Source organism: Ovis aries, chromosome 3 (genome assembly GCF_016772045.2).
Source record: "Ovis aries strain OAR_USU_Benz2616 breed Rambouillet chromosome 3, ARS-UI_Ramb_v3.0, whole genome shotgun sequence".
Classification (NCBI taxonomy): Eukaryota; Metazoa; Chordata; class Mammalia; order Artiodactyla; family Bovidae; genus Ovis; species Ovis aries.
Window position 1 is genome coordinate 157863271 of NC_056056.1, and position 19268 is coordinate 157882538.

The 19268-nt window shown below is 39.4% G+C and overlaps 1 protein-coding gene across 2 annotated transcripts in view; it reads left to right on the top strand.

Annotated features, from left to right (window-relative positions):
- The window catches only part of TAFA2 (TAFA chemokine like family member 2), a 569177-nt gene that overhangs the window by 378350 nt on the left and 171559 nt on the right, over nt 1–19268 (top strand). For both annotated transcript variants that reach the window (XM_027967497.3, XM_060412882.1), the window contains exon 2: nt 11884–11990. In XM_027967497.3, coding sequence (XP_027823298.1) covers nt 11885–11990 — 106 coding nt within the window. In that variant the 5' untranslated portion in view covers nt 11884. The remainder of the gene's footprint in view (nt 1–11883; nt 11991–19268) is intronic.

A 19268-nucleotide genomic window follows, 5' to 3' on the forward strand; every position in this document is an offset into this window, starting at 1 on the left:
GTATTCATTTTGCAGAACCATCTGAAGACTCTATTAATCAGCCTTGCTTTTTCTTTTTTTTAAGACTGTTTCATATTCCTGCCTTTAATTCTATAGACTTAGGATAAATTCCTAAAAGTAGATTCATTTTCACCTATGATTAAAACATGTAAGTTCTTTTACTTGTTGCTCAAAAACTTTATTTCTCACTAATTCCCAGCCAGGTGGCTATGCCCTAGATGTTATTAATAATGTATAATAATCGCTATAGTTTGAGTGTCTACTTTATTCTGGCTTTGTGTCATATCCTTTATATACACTGTATTTATTCCTTACAACAGGCCTACCAGTATGTAATAGTATTTATGCATTCCATATGTGGGCATGGAGGCTCATAGTTGTTAAGTAAACTCGACAAAGGCATTTTCCTATTGTATGTCAGAGCTAGGATCATATTCAGGTAAGTAGTTCTGCCTTGCAAGCCATGCTCTGAAAGAAGGATCTTTGAAGAAATAGTAGTGTTGCTGATTTAGCATCTAACTTTCTTTTAAGTTCAAACCATCACACAATTTCTTATTAGTTATAATGATATTCCTATTTGAAAAAGTAGATGGCATTCCCATTTTATAGATTGAAAACGAAGGTAAGTGATTCAGTTGTAATAACATACACAGCAATGTGGTTTAGCTTAGCCCTCGTCATTTCAGGTGTCTCTCATAAATGATTGCTTTATTTTGCCTTTAGTGTTTTTGTCTGTTTTGGGTTTTAGCACTTGGAGCCTTAGAATATTGTATATTTCGGGAAAAATCATTTGAATGATAATACATTTCTATTTCCTATCATTATGGTCTGTAGGTGGCAAAGGCATTTATGTAAAATCAGCACTTTGGTTGTACATTACTAGGCATAAAGCAAAAGCACTCCTGGGTTTCTGTACCCACCAAAATTGCGGTATTATAGGAAAATGAATGGAAGTATAAATTTTGGGTGAAGGAAGGAGGCAATAGTGATTCTTAAAAGAGGCTTATATTTGCTGCCAGGCAATCCTTAGAAACCAGTGGAGCTTTCTTGGCTAAATCTCCAGGGTCGACTTCTTAACTGAATGGAATGTAAAAGGTACATTCATCATGAAACACTGATGTATTGAGAGAATTTTATAGCTATTGTTTCCATTTAGAAAAATGTGAGAACCAGGATTATATTCCAAAGTCTTTGCTTTGAAGTTACCTAAAAAAATGTGAACTAATTGGACTAATCTTATGACTGGCATACAAAAATGCAAAGTAAATAAACTTTATTTTTTAGATACTCATTTGGCTACTTAAGGTCTTGGTTGTGACAAATGGAATCTTTCACTGGGACCTGTGGGCTTCTCTCTAGTTGTGGCACTCGGGCTTAGTAGTTGCAGCACACAGGGTTAGTTGCCCCATGGCATCTGGGATCTTAGTTCCCTGACCAGGAACTGAACCTGTTCCCTGCACTGCAAGGTAGATTCCTAACCATTGGACCACCAGGGAAGTTCCATAAATCTATAAACTTTCGATAATTTAAAAATGGGAAATCCAGATTCTATTCAGTGGGTAGATTCTAATTCAAATAACATACACAGTTAAGTGTGGTGTGAAATACTATAATGTCATGGTATTGGATATGTGGTATAAAGTGGATACAAATGAATACCAATAATAAAAATGAGTAGAACTTACCACCTCAGCTTCTGGATAATATCATACAATACCATAGGATTATTGGTAGGGTCACATGATTATCTCTTAAATCTGCTACTATATATTGTATGTACAAAGTATGTACACACATGGATCCCTTACACTTTAATATGCATCTATCAGTTCAGTTCAGTCGCTCAGTCGTGTCCGACTCTTTGCGACCCTGTGAATCGCAGCACTCCAGACCTCCCTGTCCATCACCAGCTCCTGGAGTTCACCCAGACTCACGTCCATGTAGTCAGTGATGCCATCCAGCCATCTCATCCTCTGTCATCCCCTTCTTCTTCTGCCCCCAATCCCTCCCAGTATCAAAGTCTTTTCCAGTGAGTCAACTCTTCCCATGAGGTGGCCAAAGTACTGGAGTTTCAGCTTTAGCATCATTCCTTCCAAAGAAATCCCAGGGCTGATTTCCTTCAGAATGGACTGGTTGGATCTCCTTGCAGTCCAAGGGACTCTCAAGAGTCTTCTCCAACACCACAGTTCAAAAGCATCAATTCTTCAGCGCTCAGCCTTCTTCACAGTCCAACTCCCACATCCATACGTGACCACAGGAAAAACCATAGCCTTGACTAGACGGACCTTAGTCGGCAAAATAATGTCTCTGCTTTTGAATATACTATCTAGGTTGCTCATAACTTTTCTTTTTCTTCCAAGGAGTAAGCGTCTTTTAATTTCATGGCTGCAATCACCATCTGCAGTGATTTTGGAGCCCCCCCAAAATAAAGTCTGACACTGTTTCCACTGTTTCCCCATCTATTTTCCTTGAAGTGATGGGACCGGATGCCATGATCTTCATTTTCTGAATGTTGAGCTTTAAGCCAACTTTTGCACTCTCTTTTACTTTCATCAAGTGGCTTTTTAGTTCCTCTTCACTTTCTGCCATAAGGGTGGTGTCATCTGCATATCTGAGGTGATTGATATTTCTCCCAGCAATCTTGATTCCAGCTTGTGTTTCTTCCAGTCTAGCGTTTCTCATGATGTACTCTGCATAGAAGTTAAATAAGCAGGGTGACAATATACAGCCTTGACGTACTCCTTTTCCTATTTGGAACCAGTCTGTTGTTTCATGTCTATATCTATTTATCTAATCTCAATACTGATATCACTGTCTGTCTACCTCAAAGAATGCTGCTATTTCAGTAAATAAATTGGACATCATAAATAGAGTCATAGTATTTATCATAAATGCTAGTCAAGTTGGACATTATTATTGGATAAAACCAGCAATGTAGTGAAATTTGTGGCTCAAGATGTCATATTTAGTAGGGCCATTGTAATAACCTATCAGAAAACAAAAGATGATTAATTTTGGAAGATGCATTTGCTTCAATATAAAATAGGGAAATCAAAAATAATAACAATACTAAGGATAATAATAAAATTGTAATAATAACCTGTATTTGTAGAGCATAGATATTTACAAAAACTTAATCTTAGTCTACCCTGACTTTGGTAATTTTAACTTACCTCTTCCTTCTGGCTTTTTCTAATCACCTGTTCAAGTCTCTCTCTACCATTTCATCTTTACTTCCCTTTTCAGTATGTTTCTTAAAAGAGTAATTTAGTCTGCTTTCATTTTCTCATCTCCCACTCTCCTCACTTCATTTGGTACCACTCTACCAATATATGCACCATACTTTCCACTGGCATTCTTAGCTGCTGAGTATAGCAGACATTTAGTTGTTTAAAATAAAAAAGTAATGAAACCTCCATTAAAAAGGATTCATTTGTTCTGATTCTAAAATCAATGCACAGATTCCTTCATTGAACATATGTTGATGTTCTGTGATGTGGGTATTGTTCTGTGTGCTGGCACAGCGATTAATAGAGAGGAACTAGGACTTCCCTGCAGTCCAGTGGTTAAAGCACTATGCTTCCAATGCAGGGACACAGGTTCAGTCCCTGGTTGGAGAAGTTCTACATGCTGTGTGGTGTGGCAAAAAAAAAAAAAAAAGTGGAGAGGATTTGTCCTTATAGAAATAACATTTTAATGAGAGAAGAAAATAAATACTTCAAATATGTAAATAAGTGAATAAAATAATTTCAGACTATAATAAATAGAGGAAATACAGATGGTCCCCAACTTTAAATGGTTTGCATTCATATAACTTTGAATTTGATTATACTTTCAAACTATACTTTGAGTTTTGATTTTTTTTCTTGGCTGGCAATATGTGGTACAATACTTGTTCCTGATACTGGAAAATTGGGGTGAATTGAAGCTTCCTATTAGCTATGTGATCCCCAGAGTAAATAGCGGCTTCACTTAGAATCATTCTGTACCCATACTACCATTCTGTTTTTCATTTTCAATAGAACACTCAATAAATTTATGAGATATTCAACACTTCATTGTAACATAGGCTCTGGTGGTTTAGTCACTAAGTCCTATCCAACTCTTGTGACGCCATGGACTGTAGCCTGCCAGGCTCCTCTGTCCATGGGATTCTCCAGGCAAGAATACTGGAGTGTGTTGCCATTTCCTTCTCCAAAATAGGCTTTATGTTTGCCAACTGGAGGCTAATGTTGGGCTTCCCAGGTGATGCTAGTGATAAAGAACTTGCCTGACTATGCAGAAGACTTAAGAAACTTGGTTTCGATCCCTGGGTCAGGAAAGTCCCCTGGAGGAGAGTATGGAAACCCACTCTGGTATTCTTGGTTAGAGAATCCCATGGGCAGAGACGTCTGGTAGGCTACGGCCCATAGCATCATGAAGAGTCGGACACAAAGCGACTTAGCATGCATGCAAAGGCTAATGTAAGTATTCCGAGCATGCTCAAGGTAGGCTGGTCTGAGCTCTGATGTTTTGTAGGTTAAGTGTATCAAATGCATTTTCAGTGTACACTGAATTAATCTGGATGTAGCCCCATTTTAAGATAAGGAAGACCTATACGACAGGATATTAGGAACAAGAGAGAGTGGAGTGGGTGTCTCTGGACTCTGAAGGGTAAAATGCTCAGGAGGTGTCCTCTGTGGAGGTGATTATGAACTGAAACTGACCATGTAAAGACTAGAGCGAGAGCTTTTAAGGCAGAGCTAACATTTAATTTGAGTTCTAGAATGAATTTGGCTGCAAGGGGATTGGTTTACACCCTTGAAGTTTCCAGGGTGAAATCTGAAACTGGCCTCCATATGTGGAGGGTGAGGAGGGGCACACAAGTGAGAAAACACTACAGATTGTTAAGTGGCGCATTTAACAAGCAAGGGAACTTACATAGGAGGCTTGTCTTAGGTTCTGGATGAGTTGATCTCCGCAGCTGCCCAGCAAATCTTAAGAGACTTTACTAGGGTTCAGTCATGTATTCAGTCTGGTTGGTCTTAGCAACACACATCACCTCTCAAGGTACATCCTTGGAGTAGCTCTCCCTGTGGGCATGGTGGGCAGAATATACATTCCCAGGACAGGGAAGGACCCTCTGACTGCCTGGGTACAGCTTGAGTATCAACCAGCAGTCATGTCCTCTTGATTACCTCCCCTGACAAAAGGACAGAGGGAGGGCCTATGTGTCTGAAGTGTAAGGATGGAGGGGAACATGGATGTGAATTGAGGTCAGAAAAGCCATGCAGGGAGATGATGTTGAATGTTCTCTCCAGTGAGAAATTGAGATTTTTACTCTTATTTCAGTACACAGGTAAATTTCTAGGGTTTTCAGCAGAGAGTGGGGTGTGGTATTATTTGATTTACATTTTATAAGTACCATTCTGGTCCCTATCAGGAGAGAAGGAACTTATCAGTTGGAGCATTCTATTTCAAGGTTAAATTCCCATACTAGATTTGACTGTTAAAGTTCATGCCATCGTAATTTGTTGACACAAGGTTGTTATGAACGTTAGATCAGTGTAGAAAAACATCCTATAAAAAAACTTTTGTACTGAGCTGGCCAAAAAGTTCCTTTGGGTTTTTGGAACATGGCAATATACATTGCCCCAGGGACGGGGGAGCCTGGTGGGCTGCTGTCTATGGGGTCGCACAGAGTCAGACACGACTGAATGACCAAGCACGCCTAAACACACGCATACACATGACCTTTTCTTCCACAAATAAGAAGTGCCTTAAGTTCTGGGAGAGGCCAGGTGATTGGGTTCTGGCCTCCAGCTTTTTATCTCCTTGTTTATAAGTCTTTCCCACCTTTTTTCCTCTTCCATCTTCTTTATATCAGCTAAACCTGCCTTCTGTTTTTATGGTGAAGTGATTTTTCTAGCAGCATAATAGTTTCTTTCTTATTTATAATTAAAATGCACTTTTAACATCAGTGGGGAGGCAGAGGGTTCTAACACCATTCAGACATCTACATCTGAATGGATACAACTGAAACATAGTACAGATGATAAGAGCAAAAGAAAGTCTGGAGATTTAATTGTCTGTTCTCTACTTTGACAGCTTTTCACTTCAACATCCTTCACAGCCAAGGTTAGCATTTCTCAATTATCCTATTTCCCCTGTCTTGCCAGCGGCTGCTGCTTGGGGAGCAATTTCAAGGTTTCATCCTCTCTGTGAATTTATCCTTCAGTTTCCAGTTTCTTCTTCTCACAGCTTTTGCTGTTATAAAGTTCACTTAAATGTTGCCTAAAAAAAAAAAAAAAAAAGAAAAAAACAAAACAACAGATAAGTGTGACAGTTTTGAAAGTGCATTCAATCTTTGACTGTGGGGGAAATTTTTAGACCGCTACCTGGTGTTTAGCACCTTGAGTGAGAAGTGAGTGCCCCCACCCTCTGTGCTCTTGTACAAGGTCAAGAAGAAGCATACCATCCAGCCTTTTTTCTTTAGGGTTTTCTTCTTGGGTGTTGCCCCTTCGTGGAACATTAGTCATCATTCTGTTACATTTTAGTTTGCTCAATCTTGGTTGGTATTTTAAAAGCAGAATAAATCACATTCCAGATTGGATTTCTCCCTTTTCTTTTTCTTCTTTGCTTTGTCTTATCTTGCCTTCCCCTACCCGTATCTCACTTTCTTCTTTCTGTGGGTCTTTTCCTAGTTTCATCCTAAAATAGTGACACACGCTTGCTTCCTGCTCATGTTGGCGATGGCACGATATCATGATGTGACCCACGTTCAACAAATACTCTTTTAGTTATTGAGCTGAACCTTGGGCCAGGCCCTTTTGTTATTGAACTGAACCTTGGGCCAGGCTCTTTTTTATTGTTCACTTGCTAAGTCGTTTCTGACTCTCTGTGACCGCATGGACTGCATTCTGCCAGCCTTCTGTGTCCTTCATTGCCGAGGTCCAGCCTCAGCAGAGTCCAGGGATATCCTCAGGATGGGCGACGTCAGCGAATGAAAAAAGATAGATAAAGAGATAACACGGGGCGACCAAGCTTCTTCGAGCGAGGCCCATTTACTTTATTCTTCTCGGGGCTTTTATACCCTGAGTTATACATACAGCAAGGTGAAAAATGCAGTCAACTCAGCATTCCATCAGTAATAACTTTTATCGATATCAGGTTCCTTCCTGCCAAAGTCTTATTTTCTGTACATCATCTTCTATTCCGGAGGCCTGTTGATATTCCATGACCTCCTTTTGATAAAGGTTGGTCAGCCAGAACACCAGAACAATGATTTTCCCTTAAAGTGTTTCTTCTTAAATTCTTAGCCTGAGTCACCCTTAAAGTACAGAGTTACATTTTTATGGAACAAAGATTCAGCAGGTTACAGCAAAGAAAGAACTTATTAACTCAAAGTCTAATGTTGCTAATGCTAAGGCTATTACTTGCTTCTTCTACATCCTGACTATATGCACTCCCGGGAACACAATGGATAAGGGATGTGAGAACTTGGCAGCAGGCATTGCATAGGCTCAACAATGTTGCAAGAGTCTGGATAAAGCTGCCATGTAAGCTAGAATGCTAACAGAGGGTTTGAAACACTCCTTTCATGCCTAGGAGATTTAGAAACTAAAGCCCAATGTTAACTCTTTTGGTCAGGGATAGACCCCTGCTAATGTCAGAAGAGCTGGTGAAAGACATAAAATAATAAGACAGACAGATTCTGGTTCGGGGGTAGATGCTCAAGGAAGTTCAGGGGGTCCTTTGAATCCTGATCTCGCCTTTGCCCATCAGGCCTCTTCCTCATGACCTTTGCCATGGGTGGGATTCTCCACGCTGGCTCCTGGCACTTCATTATGCCCCGGACTTTGCACAGGTTCATATCCATTGAGTTGGTGATACTGTCTAATCATTTTGTACTCTGTCGCCCACTTATCCTCCTGCCCTCAGTCTTTCGCAGCATCAGGGTCTTTTCTAATGAATTGGCTTGTTTGCATCAGGTGGCAAAAGTATTGGAGCTTCAGCATCTATCCTTCCAATGAATATTCAGGGTTGATTTCCTTTAGGAGTGAGTGGTTTGATCTCCTTGCAGTTCAAGAGACTCTCAGGCTCTAGGTATTTTCAAGTGTGTGGTTCACAGTCCCTATCGTATGACAGTGAGGGATGGGGATAAGTAAATAGAAAATTATATTACAGTGTGACATGTGCCTGGTATATATAAAGTAGGGCTGTTAACATGGTCTTGACCAAGTCCTATAGCAAGAATTCTAAGCTACACTCTGACCAATGAATAGAAGTTAGCAGTTTGAAGAGTGGGTGGCACATGGAGGTGGGTGATATGTTTCAGGTGACATGGAGATTCAGGTGACATCAGCTGGAAGATGTGGAGGAAATTTTGTAGAATTAAAATATTGACTATGAGTGTATGTGGAGAGAGATGGGGAAGAATGGTGTAAAGTAAGATTGGAGACAGAAAGAGTAAAGTTATTGTTTTTAACTCTGATACCAGTACAAGGTTTTTTTTTTTTTTTTTTCTTAAACATAGAAGAGAATTGTGTGAAGGTTTTAATCATATGAAGGGGGTCTCATGATCATAGTTACATGTTTGGCTACAGTATAGAGACTGCTATATAGGTTTTCCTGGTGGCTCAGATGGTAAAGAATGTGCCGGCAACATGGAAGACTTGGGTTTGGTCCCTGGGTTGGAAAGATTCCCCTGGAGGAGGGCATGGCAACCCACTCCAGTATTCTTGCTTGGAGAATCCCATGGACAGAGGAGCCTGGTGGGCTACAGTCCATGAGGTCACAAAGCGTCAGACACAACTGAGTGACTAAGCACAGCACACATAGAGAATGTGTTTCACTCAATTAGCAGTATTTATCAGGCACTTCCTAAGTACTAAATACAACAGACAGAATCACAAGAAAAGCAGACAAAGATCCAGCCTTTGGTTCCAAAGGATGACAATATTGGCAGCAGGAAGTCCAGTTAGGAGGCTGCGTGTTGCCCATGAAAAATTTTGGTGGCCTGAACTGCAGTATTGCAGCAGGGATGTGTGCATAAGTAAGAGATATTCAGAAAGCAGTATTGACAGAATGTGGTCATTGGCTGGATAGGGGTAGGGGTAGAATGAGAGGAAAGGCAGGGGTCTTTACAGGCTTCCAAATGTTGACCTGCTTTCTCCTTCCTTTTTCAGTTTGACAGCCTGGTGACGTTGTAGGTGTTTCTGTTTCCATATGTCTGGTAATCAGTTTGACCAGTTGTCAGTTCTGTCATGCCATGTGGTTGGTGAACAATGATAGGGAAAATACAGTGGGTCGTTGACCTTGTAGCAGAGGCCATTTGCTACGGGAAAGCTATTATAAAGAATTATGCTAAGCAGCTCTTCTTGTCAGATGAAGTTTGCTAAACTGTTCATTCTGTTATAGGATATGCAGTACAATATGGTTGTAGGGATTGGATGTAGGAGAGGAGGCAGGATGGTGGCAAAAATGTGAGAAAAGAAGAATCTCATACCAAAGCTAACAGTAAGAGTGCCAAAACACCACAAAGGTAATAGAATGGAAGAGTTTAAATGGGAATGCAATGGGCACTTGAGATTGAACACCCCTAAACCAGATTGTTTTTCTAAGATACTTCCTGAGGACATTAGTATACTGTATTACACTCTGAAGAAAGGTTTCTAGACAATGCTGTGCTCTCAGATATGCCTCTTGTTTCAAAAAATCTAATTGCACCCAGAGTTTTGTAAATCTACTTGCCCCCTTTGTTTTTCACTAATACTGTATTAACATTCTGTGAAAGTGATGCCTTGCAGAACACACAGATTTGGGAAATGGAGGTCTAACAAAGTTACGGCCGTAGTAATGGTTAAAACCTATTGAGCGTTAATTATCTTGTATGTGTAGTGGTAAATTCTTTCCATGAACTCACTCCTTTAGTTTTTGTACCAACAACTATGAGATAGATATTATTCTCATTTTGGTTGCAAAAATACTTAGTTAAGTAATTTATAAAGTCATATAGACAGTAGGCGAGAAGCCAGATTTTAAACCAAGCCATCTAATCCAAGGGTCAACACTTATTCCTTTGTACATTATCTAAACACGTCACAAGACCAAGGTCCATGGAGTACTTGCAGCTGTTGGGCCCACTGAAATTCCCTTCAATCATCTCATGAATGGATGGCCTACTCATGTACTCCAGGAACAACAAAACATCCAAGTGACTGAACACTTTCCAGGCTCATAGTCACTGATCCCTTATACATGCCAGCCATGGGGCCAGGCTTTTCACATACATACTCCATATGGCAGAAGAAAAAGTTGAGGCAGGAGATCCAGAAACTCACACAAGATTGCTCAATTAGAAGCCAAGAGAGCCGGACTCAAATCCAAACAGTCTGACTCGGGAGTAAGTCTGGAGTCTGTATTCTTAGTCATACAGTGCTGCCCCCTCAACATCTGAATCAGTGTGAACAATCTCTCCAGGCCAAGAAGTGTAACTGTGTATCTGTATTAAATATGTATAAAATATCAATTTATTTTTAATCCATTTATTGGTATGAGTGACTCCTCTTCAAAATTATACAGTCATCATTGCTACCACTGAGTCATACTTTTGGAGCCAGAATATTTTGGAAGTGAAGGTGTGAGCAAAAAGATAACATGGAGGACTCAGGAGGAGGAATCAGGCTAGGTGAGGAAGCAATCTCACAAACTTGCACTGGAACTAAGACAAGAATGCAGGTCAGATAAGAATGGAGTTCAGTCCATTCAGGATCGAATCTGAGGAGGTACAGTGTGATGGAAGTATATTTTATCTCCCTCATGAATAAAATGTGGATGGATTATGTTTTATGTTTTGCTTACCCCTTAGCAATATAATAGTTAATGTAAAGATTTTAGGTTAAGGCAATTTGCTGTTTGAGTTTTTACTGTTTCATTAAACACAAATTTAATGTAGTTTTTGTCCTCCATCATCTACAAAATGGGATAGACATACCAACATCCCCAGTTTGTCCTGAAGAACAGTTGAAATAATGTTGTATTCAGTGCTACAGAAAGTAGGTGCTAAACTTTTGTTTTGGGTAGCTATTTTATTATAACATTGCTTTGTTTTCCTGTTTTGTAGTCTCAACTTGCAAATGTTAACTTGCTATTTTTCATTCTGCTATTTCATTTTTCTCCTAGTCATAAAGTACAGCATGGTAGATTCCAACAATATTAAGACATCTGTGTTTCAGCAGTAGTGATGCTGTACAGTAAACTGACTTTTAAAAAGCACATTAGAAATAGTAGATTTGAAGTGACTTTATTCTGTGCAGGAATTCATCAAATACATTTTATCTCAACTGTTTACCCTGACCATTTGACTTGGCTTTGAAGAAGGATTTTTTAAAAGTAAAACAAATCACTTACTTAAAAGATTATTCAAACAACTGTGCCTTGAATTTTTTGAAAAAGTTGAATCTATATTTATATGGAGAGAAAAATAGTAATGTTTTCTGGTTGATTTCAGCTGTCATTAAGTGAAACAAGATTGATAGAGGTAGGGCCTCTCTTATCCCTTGCATTGTATCAAAGTACTGTGTTTGGAAAACTTTAATCTTTTTTCTGTTCATAATTTATATAGAGAGAATAGTATTTTAATATAAGAAATGCAAATTTAGGTATTGATGTCATACTGCTACTGCTAAGTCACTTCAGTCATGTCCGACTCTGTGCGATCCCATGGACTGCAGCCTTCCAGGTTCCTCAGTCCATGGGATTCTCCAGGCGAGAGTACTGGAGTGGGGTGCCATTGCCTTCTCCTTAAGATGTCATAGGAACTTGTAAATGTACCATGATTATAGTTGAAAAATAGTGGGTTCACATACTTAAGATTTTAATTATTATTATTATTTTTTGCAGGATGAGTAAGAGATACTTACAGAAAGCAACAAAAGGAAAACTGCTAATAATAATATTTATTGTAACCTTGTGGGGGAAAGTTGTATCTAGTGCAAACCATCATAAAGGTAAGCTCTTCTCATTTCTTCCTCGCTGTCTATGGAAGGAAACTCTCTTTAATACAGACTGTTGTGTTCTGCCTTTACTGGTGAGTTACATTTACTAAATATGGGTCTGCCCATTGCAGTTCTTTTCAAGTGAAGATGCAGAGAGACTTATTCCTACTATGGCTTTGATAGGGAATGAATGAGTATTAAAATGTTTCCAAGATTATGGTCACTTCTGCAAATAATATTCAGAGTACAGAATCAAAAATCTGCTTTATTTGTACCATTTCCATTATAAAAATGTTGAGTTGACAGGCAAAAAGATGAGTTTCAATGTGTAATTATCCACTAATGAAAGCATCTTTAATGATACTTATCTTAATAATATGTATACATGTGAATTTCCTTTCAGTACTTTTTGTATGTCATGTTTCTTCATGCCAGAGTTTATCTTTGGCCACTATTTGGGTTTTACCACTAGTATGATATTAAGCAGGCTCAATCCTGCCATGAAAAAGGGGGAGGGAGGATATTTGTCTTATATATGTGTGTTAAGCTTGATAGCTCAAAATTATGCCTCTTTCTGTTCTCTTTCCTCAGCATGAGACTCAGCATAGTGAAAAATACTGTTTCCCAAATGAATTAAAATGGGCTATTTCTGGACTGTTCCTACCATAATTAAGTATTCATAACCTGGAAAGTCAATTTAGATTTTTCTGTGAAATATGATTTTAAAATCTAGTTCTTTTTCCTCTGTAAAGTCCATAGATTAGCAACTTACTTTCTTATTTTTGATTTGAGTTAGGACTGCCTTGAATTTTGTTAACACTTAAAATAGTTCAGTTCAGTTCAGTTCAGTCTCTCAGTCATGTCTGACTCTTTGTGACCCCATGAATTGCAGTATGCCAGGCCTCCCTGTCCATCACCATCCCCTGGAGTTCACTCACTCATGTCTGTTGAGTCAGTGATGCCATCCAGCCATCTCATCCTCTGTCATCCCCTTTTCCTCCTGCCCCCAATCCCTCCCAGCATCAGAGTCTTTTCCAATGAGTCAACTTTTTGCATGACGTGGCTAAAGTACTGGAGTTTCAGCTTTAGGATCATTGCTTCCAAAGAACACCCAGGACTGATCTCCTTTAGAATGGACTGGTTGGATCTCCTTGCAGTCCAAGGGATTTTCAAGAGTTTTCTCCAACACCACAGTTCAAAAGCATCAATTCTTCAGCACTCAGCTTTCTTCACAGTCCAACTCTCACATCCATACATGACCACTGGAAAAACCATAGCCATGACTAGACAGACCTTTGTTGGCAAAGTAATGTCTCTGCTTTTCAATATGCTATCTAGGTTGGTCATAACTTTTCTTCCAAGAAGTAAGCATCTTTTAATTTCATGGCTGCAATCACCATCTGCAGTGATTTTGGAGCCCCCAAAAATAAAGTCTGACACTGTTTCCACTGTTTCCCCATCTATTTCCCATGAAGTGATGGGACTAGATGTCATGATTTTCGTTTTCTGAATGTTGAGCTTTAAGCCAACTTTTGCACTCTTCCCTTTCACTTTCATCAAGAGGCTTTTTAGTTCCTCTTCACTTTCTGCCATAAGGGTGGTGTCATCTGCATATCTGGGGTGATTGATATTTCTCCCAGCAATCTTGATTCCAGCTTGTGCTTCCTCCAGCCCAGCCTTTCTCATGATGTACTCTGCATAGAAGTTAAATAAGCAGGGTGACAATATACAGGCTTGACATACTCCTTTTCCCATTTGGAACCAGTCTGTTGTTCCATGTCCAGTTCTAACTGTTGCTTCCTGACCTGCATATAGGTTTCTCAAGAGGCAGCTCAGGTGGTCAGGTATTCCCATCTCTTGAAGAATTTTCCACAGTTTATTGTGATCCACACATTCAAAGGCTTTGGCATAGTCAATAAAGCAGAAATAGATGTTTTTCTGGAACTCTCTTGCTTTTTCCATGATCCAGTGGATGTTGGCAGTTTGATCCTCTGCCAGGCCTCCCTGTCCATCACCATCTCCCAGAGTTCACTCACTTCATGTCTGTTGAGTTGGTGATGCTATCCAACCATCTCATCCTCTGTCATCCCCTTCTCCTGCCTTCAATCTTTCCCAGCATCAGGGTCTTTTCTAATGAGTCAGCTCTTCTCATCAGGTGGCCAAAGTATTGGAGCTTCAGCTTCAGCATCAGTCCTTCCAGTGAATATTCAGGATTGATTTCCTTCAGGATTGAATGGTTTGATCTCCTTGCAGTCCTAGGGACTCTCAAGAGCCTTCTCTAGCACCATAGTTCAAAAGTATCGATTCTTTGGCGCTCAGCCTTTTTTATGGTCCAACTGTCACATTCATACATGACTACTGAAAAAACCATAGCTTTGACTAGATGGACCTTTTTGTGGCCAAGTAATGTCTCTGCTTTTTAATATGCTGTATAAGTTGGTTATAGTTTTTCTTCCAAGGAGCAAGCATCCTTTTAATTTCATGGTTGCAGTCACCATCTGCAGTGATTTTGGAGCCCAAGAAAATAAAGTCTGTCACTGTTTCCATTGTTTCCCCATCTATTTGCCGTGAAGTGATGGGACCAGATGCCATGATCTTAGGTTTTTGAATGTTGAGTTTTAAGCCAGCTCTTTCATGCTCCTCTTTCACACTCATCAAGAGATTCTTTAGTTCTTCTTCACTTTCTGCCATGAGGGTGTTTTCATTTGCATCTCTGAGGTTATTGATATGTTCTCCCTGCAATCTTGATTCCATCTTGTGCTTCATCCCAGCCTGGTATTTTGCATAATGTACTCTGCATGTAAGTTAAATAACAGGGTGACAATATACAACCTTGACGTACTCCTTTACCAATTTTGATCCAGTCCTTTGTTCCGTGTCTATTTATAACTACAGCCTTCAGTATTCACCTTTTAAAAAGGGGCTAACTACTGGGGCTGGGCCCCCTGATTTGGACTTCACTAGAGAAGACAGCACTTTTCCAGTGGTCATGTATGAATGTGAGAGTCGGACTGTGAAGTACGCTGAGCGCCAAAGAATGGATGCTTTTGAACTGTGGTGTTGGAGAAGACTCTTGAGAGTCCCTTTGACTGCAAGGAGATCCAACCAGTCCATCCTAAAGGATGGGTGTTCATTGGAAAGATTGATGCTAAAGCTGAAACTCCAATACTTTGGCCACCTGATGTGAAGAGCTGACTCATTGGAAAAGACTGATGCTAGGAGGGATTGGGGGCAGGAGGAGAAGGGGACGACAGAGGATGAGATGGCTGGATGGCATCACCAACTCGATGGACCTGAGTTTGAGTGAACTCTGGAAGATGGTGATGGATAGGGAGGCCTGGAGTGCTGTGATTCATGGGGTTGCAGAGTCAGACACGACTGAGAGACTGATCTGAACTGAACAGAGAAGACACATCATCCATATGGTCCCCATGGATGGTCATCCCAGTGCAGCTTCCCAGTCTATAAAAACAGAATTGAGAGAAATGGGAGAGATTCATAGTAATTGTCAGTCCAGCAAAACAAGGGTTCATGATAAGGATGTTTTCTCATCTCCAAAGCCACGTTGTGGGGTCTCTAAGAGAATCAATCAAAAGGACTGCTCCATAGTGAATACTGCATACAATTTTTAGAGCTGCTTTTAAGAACTTACATGTTTTGCTATGTTCTGTGCTAACCTCAAAACAAAGATCTTTTCTTACTTTTTGCCCCCCCCCCAAAAAAAAATGTTTCTTGAACATATGAGATTGTACATTGACTCAGAAAACCTACTCAAAGTGCCAAACCCAGTACAGTATAGAAATGACTTTTGGGTTGTTTTGCTGATCCATTTCCACCCTACAAAGAATATTTTGGAGGGAGAATTTAGGAAAAATTTCTCTTCCTCTTTCCCCTTTTCCTTTCTTTCTTCCTTTTATATTTTCTATGCAAATGTTCCTTTTGTTTAAACTATTTTACATCTAATAAGTATAATTAACATATTATTTGACACGTACATAATATTTTAATTAATGTACATACAGCAATACTTGAACCATGAGCTTCCAGATGTTCAAACTGGTTTTAGAAAAGGCAGAAGAACCAGAGATCAAATTGCCAACATCTGCTGGATCATGGAAAAAGCAAGAGAGTTCCAGAAAAACATCTATTTCTGCCTTATTGACTATGCCAAAGCCTTTGACTGTGTGGATCACAATAAACTGTGGAAAATTCTTCAAGAGATGGGAATACCTGACCACCTGACCTGCCTCTGGAGAAACCTGTATGCAGATCAGGAAGCAACAGTTAGAACTGGACATGAAACAACAGACTGATTCCAAATGGGGAAAGGAGTACGTCAAGGCTGTATATTGTCACCCTGCTTATTTAACTTCTATGCAGAGGACATCATGAGAAAGGCTGGGCTGGAGGAAGCACAAGCTGAAATCAAGATTGCTGGGAGGAATATCAATAACCTCAGATAAGTAGATGACACCACCCTTATGGCAGAAAGTGAAGAGGAACTAAAATGCCTCTTGATGAAAGTGAAAGGGAAGAGTGCAAAAGTTGGCTTAAAGCTCAACATTCAGAAAACGATCATGGCATCTGGTTCCATCACTTCATGGGAAACAGATGGGGAAATAGTGGAAACAGTGTCAGATTTTATTTTTGGGCTCCAAAATCACTGCAGCCATGAAATTAAAAGACACTGACTCCTTGGAAGGAAAGTTATGACCAACCTAGACAGCATATTCAAAAGCAGAGCCATTATTTTGCCAACAAAGGTACGTCTAGTCAAGGCTACGGTTTTTCCAATGGTCATGTATGGATGCGAGAGTTGGACTGTGAAGAAAGCTGAGTGCTGAAGAATTGATGCTTTTGAACTGTGGTGATGGAGAAGACTCTTGAGAGTCTCTTGGACTGCAAGGAGATCCAACCAGTCCATCCTAAAGGAGATCAGTCCTGGGTGTTCATTGGAAGGACTGATGTTGAAGCTGAAACTCCAATACTTTGGCCGCCTGATGCAAAGAGCTGACTCATTTGAAAATACCCTGATGCTGGGAAAGATTGAGGGCAGGAGGAGAAGGGGACGACAGAGGATGAGATGGTTGGATGGCATCACCGACTCAATGGACCTGGGTTTGGGTGGACTCCGGGAGTTGGTGATGGACAGGGAGACCTATTGTGCTTCCGTTCATGGGGTTGCAAAGAGCTGGACATGACTCATCAACTGAACTGACTATTTAGGACATATTCTTAAAAGAACACAAGTGTTCACCACCCTATTGAGACATGTAACATTTCTAATTCTCTTGAACATGTGTCTTCCACTCTAATTTCATTTGTTTGCCTCCTTACCCAAGCTAATCCCTATTCTAAATTTTGTGTTTATAATTCCCTTGCTTTTATTTATAATTTTACTATGTATTTGTGTATATCCACATGACATGCTGCTGACTTTTGTTATTGATTTACATAATAGTATTATACTGTGTTTTTATAATTTGCTATTTTGCCAAACAGTATATTTGTGACATTCGTTATATTTGATGGTAAATACCTGTGGTTAATATTATTATTATTATTTAATGTTGCTCTGTTTTTTCTTTGGCTTCCCAGGTAGCTCAGCTGATAAAGAATCCTCCTGCATTGCAGGAGATCCCAGTTTTATTCCTAGGTTGGGAAGTTCCCCTGGAAAAGGGATAGGCTACCCACTCCAGTATTCTTGGGCATCCCTAGTGGCTCGTTGGTAAAGCATCTGACTGCAATACAAGAGACCTGAGTTTGATCCCTGAGTTGGGAAGATCCCCTGGAGGAGGGCATGGCAGCCCATCCCAGTGTTCTTGCTGGGATAATCCCCATGGATAGAGGAACCTGGTGGTTACAGTCCATACATGAATGTTTTGTGTTCTTGTTGTTATGAACTAACTTTCTATGAATATTCTTGTATTCCTTTTCTGTTGCACATGTGCAAGAGTGTCTCAAGGGCACATTCCAATGAGTAAAATTCTAGGTCATGGGGCATTGCACATCTTCAGTATTGCCAGATTCTGTTAGATGGGTTTTCAAAGTAGTACTAAGAAAGTTTTTCAATTATTTCTTTTTATTGAGGTATAGTTAATTTATAATACTAGATTGGTTTCCGGTATATAACAGTGATTCAAAATTTTATGTATTATATTACATTTAATGTTATTATAAAATGTTAGCTACTTTCCCTGTGCTATACACTATATCCTTATGGCTTATTTTATACATAATAGTTTGTGTCTCTTAATCCCCAACCCTTATTTTTCCCCTCCTCTTTTACTCTCCCCACTGTTAATCACTAATTTGTTCTCTATATCTAAGAGATTGTTTCTGGTTTACCATATTCATTTGTTTATTTTAATAACATACAGTGTTGTTTTTTTTTCTCCCTCTGACATATTTGACTAAGCACAATACCCTCCAGGTCTATCCATGTTGTTGCAAATGGCACAATTTCATCCCTTTTTATAGCTCAGTAGTATTCCATTGCGCATACATACCGCATCTTCTTTATACATTCAGCTCTCTATGGATATTTAGGTTGCTTTCAAAACTTGCCCATTGTAAACAGTGCTGCAATGAACATTCAGAAGCATGTATCCTTTCAAATTATAGTTTTCTCTGGCTATTTTGGTAAAATACCCTGGAATAGAATGGCTACATCATATAATAGATCTATTTTTCCATTTTTGGGAGAGATTCTATCCTGTTTTCCATAGTGGTATACCAATTTGCATTCCGCTTCTCAGCAACAGTGTACAAAGGTTGTTTTTTCTCCATATCCTTGTGAACATTTTTTATTTGTGATCATTTTTATGATAGCCATTTTGACAGGTGTGAGGTGGTATCTCATTGTGGTTTCAATTTGCATATCCATGATGATTAGTGATGTTCATTTTTTGCCACTTGGCCATCTGTGTGTTTTCCTTCAGAAAAATGTCTATTCACTTATGCCCATTTTTTAATCTAATTGTATTTTTTTGAGTTGTATGAGCTGTTTATATATTTTAAATATTAACCCCTTATCTATCATATCATTTGCAAATGTTTTTGCCCATGGAGTAGGTTGTCTTTAGTTCTGTTGATGGCTTCTTTTGCTGTGCAAAAGCTTTTAGGTCTAATTAGATCCCATTTGTTTATTTTTGACTTTGCTTCCATTGCTCTTTAAGAGAGATTCAGAAATATATTGCTATGATTTATGTCAAAGAGTATTCTGCCTATGTTTCCTTCTGTTTTATAGTTTCAGATCTTACATTTAGTCTTTGATCCATTTTGAGTTTA